A 5,547-nucleotide genomic window follows, 5' to 3' on the forward strand; every position below is an offset into this window, starting at 1 on the left:
TTTATTCCGTGAGCCACGGAGTGGCTTCTCTACACCTGGAGACGCGCGTCACCGCCAAGCGCCGCCTCACTAACTTTCCTAACCGCACTGCGCCCCCTGGTGGCAGTGACCTGTCAGTACTCCCTTAACTTCGTATGCGAATGCTTTCGGATTCCTTCACACAGCTGCTGTGAGCGAGATCCACACGGAGATGGACAGACACCCCACACGAGGTCCAAATTAAAATATATACTTTTTATTATTAAAAAAAAATCATTCATTAAATCAAAGGGAGGGCAGTGAACCGGTCCTTTGTGATCCGGGAGCAGTGATTTGCGGGACCGTTTCACAGCGGCCACAAAAGACACACATCCACACGATCACAATGTGCAGCTTCCAAGTTATTACAGCGATACATTTACCAATTAAATGATACAATATCCTGATGGATTCAACAACGCCGCTGACCAGCCCAGCAATCATTATTCATTCATTCATTCAGCATTGAGGGAGTTATTATTTACAGAGCTTGCAAAGCTGTAGATGGTATAACACATCAATAGAGCATTGTGTTTAATTGAATATTATTCCAGAATGCATATTCTTTATTCAGTGTTGTTCTTTAACCAGTTCATGTTCTAGTTTTTGTAATTGTATTTCTACATGGATTCGAGGAGCTCAGACCAAACACCCGCGTCACGTGACGAGGGAGAGGGGTGGAGGAGGGTGAACATGTTCTGTCAGAATATATTTAATAGTTTTCTAAACATCATTACATTTGTCACTTTGATCATTTTCTATTTAAAATGTTTCTGTTCCTTTTCAATATTAATAGATGATTATTATTATTATTATTCATCCTTTTTGTTTATGCTGAACACATTGGGCTAGTCCACTTTTATAATTGTCTTCACAGGACACACTCTGAGAGCAGCAGAGCCAGGCCAGAAACATGGAAACATTCTCTCAGTAAATCTGTGTTTAAAAGTGTAGAGAGGTTTTCTCATATCACTGGAGTCAAAGAATGCCACCTCCCCCCCGTCACAGTCCAGCTGAACTCTGATCTTCTGGGGTTTCTTCTCCACAGTGAGTCGTGTCGGTGGTGAGGTACATGCCCTGTACTGATCCCCACCCACCTGCAGTATAACCCAGTATCCTGCTCCTGCGTTCATAGTGAATCCTCCTTTCCTCTGGCTGGACTCTTTAGTCACACCCAGAAACCAGTGAGTATTGCTCCCCAGTTCCACGTCCCAGCAGTGTTTCCGTGAAGTGAACCCCTCAGAGCCCAGCACACAAGGCAAGATATCAAACCGCTCTGGGTTGTCAGGAAGCTGCTGCCACTCATCACTGCATCTCACACTTGTTAGATCCTCAGTCAGTATCAGATTAGGGTGTGCTGTGTTGGGATCCAGAGTCACTGGAGCTGAGAGAGGAAACGAGAGACAGAGTTAGAAATGAGAACATCTACCTGCAAGCATTTTAATAAATCACATGCTAAGAATTGTATATTTTTCTTCATAATAAACATCTCAAATCTTTTTTATTCAATATCAAACATAACTTTTAAAAGCAGCCGTTTAAAATGTACCTGTCAAAATGACTACTGCTGGCAGTTCTAGTGTTAAATCAGATCCATTTAAATCTAAATCACAGAGCTCTAGAACAGAACACTGTGACACTGCTCAGCACTAACATTCTTAGAGCTCTGGGAGCATTCCAAGACAATGGGCTGAACTCAGAAGTCTGTGTTCTACTGCAGTGGTTTCTTTACAAGGAGTTTTAATTTATTTATTTCTTAGCAGACACCCTTATCCAGGACGACTTACAATTGTTACAAGATATCACATTATTTTTACATACAATTACATTATTTTTTTACACATTATTTTTTACATACAATTACCCATTTATACAGTTGGGTTTTTACTGGAGCAATCTAGGTAAAGTACCTTGCTCAAGGGTACAGCAGCAGTGTCCCGAGCTGGGATTGAACCCACGACCCTCCGGTCAAGAGTCAAGAACCCTAACCACTACTCCACACTACTCCACACTGCTCCATTATTATTATTGTTGATTGTAGACAGCTGTATCTTGCTGCTTACACACATTGTGGATAATGGTTATATGAACCGCCCCCCTCTCCTTTGTGATGCTCCCCACAGGACTCACTGTATTGAACAATCCCCAGCATCTTCTCCCACATTTTGTACTTCAGAGAGCCCAGGTGCTCGGCTACATCTATCAGCGCTCCTGAAACACACTGTGGATCCTGCAGTGTGCACTCGGCTCTGCAATCATATTCAGGAGTTAGTGCTGCTCTGTGTTTGCATTCAATACAATACAAGAGAGGAAGACAGGCCACATCTTACATACCTTCTCTGTGTGTCTTTGTACTTCTGAAACAAACAAGGAATTGAGACATTATTAAAACACAAATACCACTTTGATAGAAAACAAGCAGCACCGCTGTCCAGGTTTACATTTTGAACTCAGTGTTTCTCCATTAACATATTCTCTGGAGCACCAAACCAATGAGACCCCTCTGTTGGCCTGTGGGGCTGGAAACCATTTGTGGGGTAAACTTAAGAACAAACAGCAATACAAACCATGCTTGAAAAATGAATGTTAAAAATGAAGTTCAAATGTGTACTGACATAAATGCTTGTAAAGTCCCATTCATAGTGTAGTAGTGAGTGTGCATTCACAATAAGAACATGTCACACACAGTTAAACAATCACTACCTGCAGGAAGAAGATGTCTTCAGCTTCCATCTCCTTTTCTATCACTCTGATTGTGTCTGAAAGGGATGAGATTTCTCTTGTAAGTTTTTCAATCTTCTCTTTCATGATTTTTCCCTTTTGTTCCACTTCCCTCCTCAGTGCAGCTATCCTGGCCTTTTCTTCATCTCGTAGAAACTGGTGAAGTCTCTCAAACTCCTCCTTTATCTGCCTCTCTGTTTGCTGGGCTTGTTTCTATACAAGAAAAGGATCACTTTAGAGTTAGTTTGGGTGTCCAATTGAAAATGAATGTTGTGTATTATTTCAATCACTAATCTAGTTCTCTTACCTTGATGTGCTTTGCTGTTTTATCACATTCGTTTTTAACTTTATTAAAGGTTTTCAGCTTGTCCTGCAAGGGCTTCAGCGCAGTCTTGAGTTCTCCCTGAAATGCAGTGAAACCCAGAGCTTGCACATCACTGTTAACACATGGCTGGCTAGTAGCAATATGAATGCAGTGTGTGAGAAATCCCCTCAGCACTGGGGTTGCCACTGGGGGCTCTCAGAGCAACAAACCCCCTGCTCTGGAGATTTGTGACACATCAATAAAGACTCTGACTGACTGGCACATTCAAACAAGCTTCTGATATTTAAGAATAGAGATGAGGCAGAAGCGTGCAGCTACAGACCTATCAGCCTCAGAGGAGAGAGAGGGTGTAAGAGAGGAGAGGCAGGGGGTAAGAGAGGAGAGACAGGGGTAAGAGAGGAGAGACAGGGGAAAGAGAGGGGAGACATGGGTAAGAGAGGAGAGACAAGGGGGGTAAGAGAGGAGAGACAGGGGGTAAGAGAGGAGAGACAGGGGGTAAGAGAGGAGAGACAGGGGGTAAGAGAGGAGAGACAAGGGGGGTAAGAGAGGAGAGACAGGGGGTAAGAGAGGAGAGACAGGGGGTAAGAGAGGAGAGATAGGGGGTAAGAGAGGAGAGACAGGGGGTAGGAGAGGAGAGACAGGGGGTAAGAGAGGAGAGACAGGGGATAAGAGAGGAGAGACAGGGGGTAAGAGAGGAGAGACAAGGGGTAAGACAGGGGAGACAATGGGTAAGAGAGGAGAGAGGGGGTAAGAGAGGAGAGACAAGGGCTAAGAGAGGAGAGGGGGTAACACACTTGGTGGGCAGGGCAAGTTTGTGTTATATATAGCTGATCTGGATGTTTACTTGAATGGCACTCTGCTGTGAGTTTCTTCCCAATGGTTAAAACTAAGGCACAAAGCACAGTACCACTGCTGTTCAATTATCCAGCTTTAATTTCTGAAACAGATAACAATGATATGTGTTTTACAAGCAGTCTCACACTTATTCACTCACCTACACTGCACTATCAGGTCTAATGTACTAACCCAACCTCCAGTGCACCTGCTGTTGCTCCCTAGTGGCCGGAGGCCGTCATAACTACCTTATATTATTAGATAAAGAGTTTCAGGTTACTTTCCTCCACAGGACTACTCACTATAATAACCCAAGCAAAAATACTTGGGGGTGTCTATTCCAAGGTCCCTACACAGGGGTAAGAGAGGAGAGACAGTGTACCGTGCATGAATCTAATATCTTGATGAGTCAGTTATTTATCATGCGGAAATCAAAAGTCACATGACCCCAGTTAGGTCATAGTAGAGAATGCTTAACTGACAACACCCTTAGACTTCTCTGAAGAAGTCAGTGCAAGGATGGGCTCTGAAAGAGTGTGTGATGTAATATATCTTTCAGAAGGGCTGTGATCTGAACAGGCGTGCCAGTAGAAAGACCTTGGTGCTGTAATAGAATCATCACTGTCTATAACCAGACAGTGTGAGGAGGCAATTCAATAGGAAACACAATGCTTGCTTATATAGTCAGCAGTGGAGAGTGAAAGTCAAGGAAGAAAGTGTTCACATTGACTGAGTGATTCCCCTCCCCATTCCTGTCCTGCCTGTCTCTGATAGGGGCTGTCTGAGAGTTTATAAGGGTTCAGGTGTGAATTCATTATTACACACAGACACGCTCCCCTCCCCATTCCTGTACTGCACCACCCCCACTCTGCACACAGGATCTCTCTCTCTCTCTCTGATAATGTAATAGGATTTGTTCTTCGCTCAGACTTCTTGGATCTTGTTGTTTAAACTGCCTCATTATAATAACTCTGTATAATATGCTTGCTCTTATTGTATTACTTGTATTGTAACACTTGAAATGTATTTGCTTATGATTGTAAGTCGCCCTGGATAAGGGCGTCTGCTAAGAAATAAATAATAATAAATAATAATAAAAGAGAATACTGTGTTTACATTTTCACATGAATATTGTTTAAATACCTTATAATCTTGTGCAGCCTCCTGAACAGGACGGAGCTTGTGATTCTCATGTTTCTTTGAAGTTTGACACACAACACAGACAGCCTCTTTATCATCCACACAGAACAGCTTCAGTTTCTCATCATGCAGACTGCAGAGTATTCCAGTATGTGCTTTAGAAGCCATAATATTCCTGAGCGTGAAATTGGGTGGACGATCCGAGTTTCCTTCTCTTTCCAGCACTGATCCAGAAATGCTTTACAGAAGCTGTGGTTACAATGAAGAGTTACAAGATCCTTGAAATTACTCACAGCATAGTCCAGAACCTCGAACTTTGTCCCTGCAGATTAGAATCACGAGTCAGTAGTCATGAGGCTCCATTAGCAGCACTACCTTACCACTGACTTTCACCTGGAGAGAAGTTTATTCTGTAGAATTCCTGAGTCTGCACTCTTTTCATTAACATGTCTAATAGAATGTGGTGAAATGCAGCAGTCATGTATGGAACACCTCCACACAAGAGCTGT

At 43.0% G+C, this 5,547-nt stretch overlaps 1 protein-coding gene across 1 annotated transcript; it reads right to left on the bottom strand.

Annotated features, from left to right (window-relative positions):
* Nucleotides 1-213: 213 nt before the first annotated feature.
* Nucleotides 214-5,298, bottom strand: LOC131724950 (zinc-binding protein A33-like). The gene is made up of 6 exons (XM_059018098.1): nucleotides 5,042-5,298; nucleotides 3,047-3,142; nucleotides 2,722-2,952; nucleotides 2,353-2,375; nucleotides 2,149-2,267; nucleotides 214-1,402 (listed from the first exon to the last, which is right to left on the bottom strand). The coding sequence occupies exons 1-6, from the start codon at nucleotides 5,204-5,206 to the stop codon at nucleotides 867-869; spliced, it is 1,170 nt and encodes a 389-aa protein (XP_058874081.1). The 5' UTR covers nucleotides 5,207-5,298; the 3' UTR covers nucleotides 214-866.
* Nucleotides 5,299-5,547: the final 249 nt, after the last annotated feature.

This window comes from Acipenser ruthenus, chromosome 58 (genome assembly GCF_902713425.1).
Source record: "Acipenser ruthenus chromosome 58, fAciRut3.2 maternal haplotype, whole genome shotgun sequence".
Classification (NCBI taxonomy): Eukaryota; Metazoa; Chordata; class Actinopteri; order Acipenseriformes; family Acipenseridae; genus Acipenser; species Acipenser ruthenus.

Coding starts and splice junctions, on each gene's coding strand:
- LOC131724950 (XM_059018098.1), bottom strand. CDS start 5,206: ATGGCTTCTAAAGCACATACTGGAATACTCTGCAGTCTGCATGATGAG. Junction 2,268..2,352: donor TACAAAGACACACAGAGAAG/GTATGTAAGATG, acceptor ATATGATTGCAG/AGCCGAGTGCACACTGCAGG. Junction 1,403..2,148: donor GCTGGGGATTGTTCAATACA/GTGAGTCCTGTG, acceptor TTCCTCTCTCAG/CTCCAGTGACTCTGGATCCC.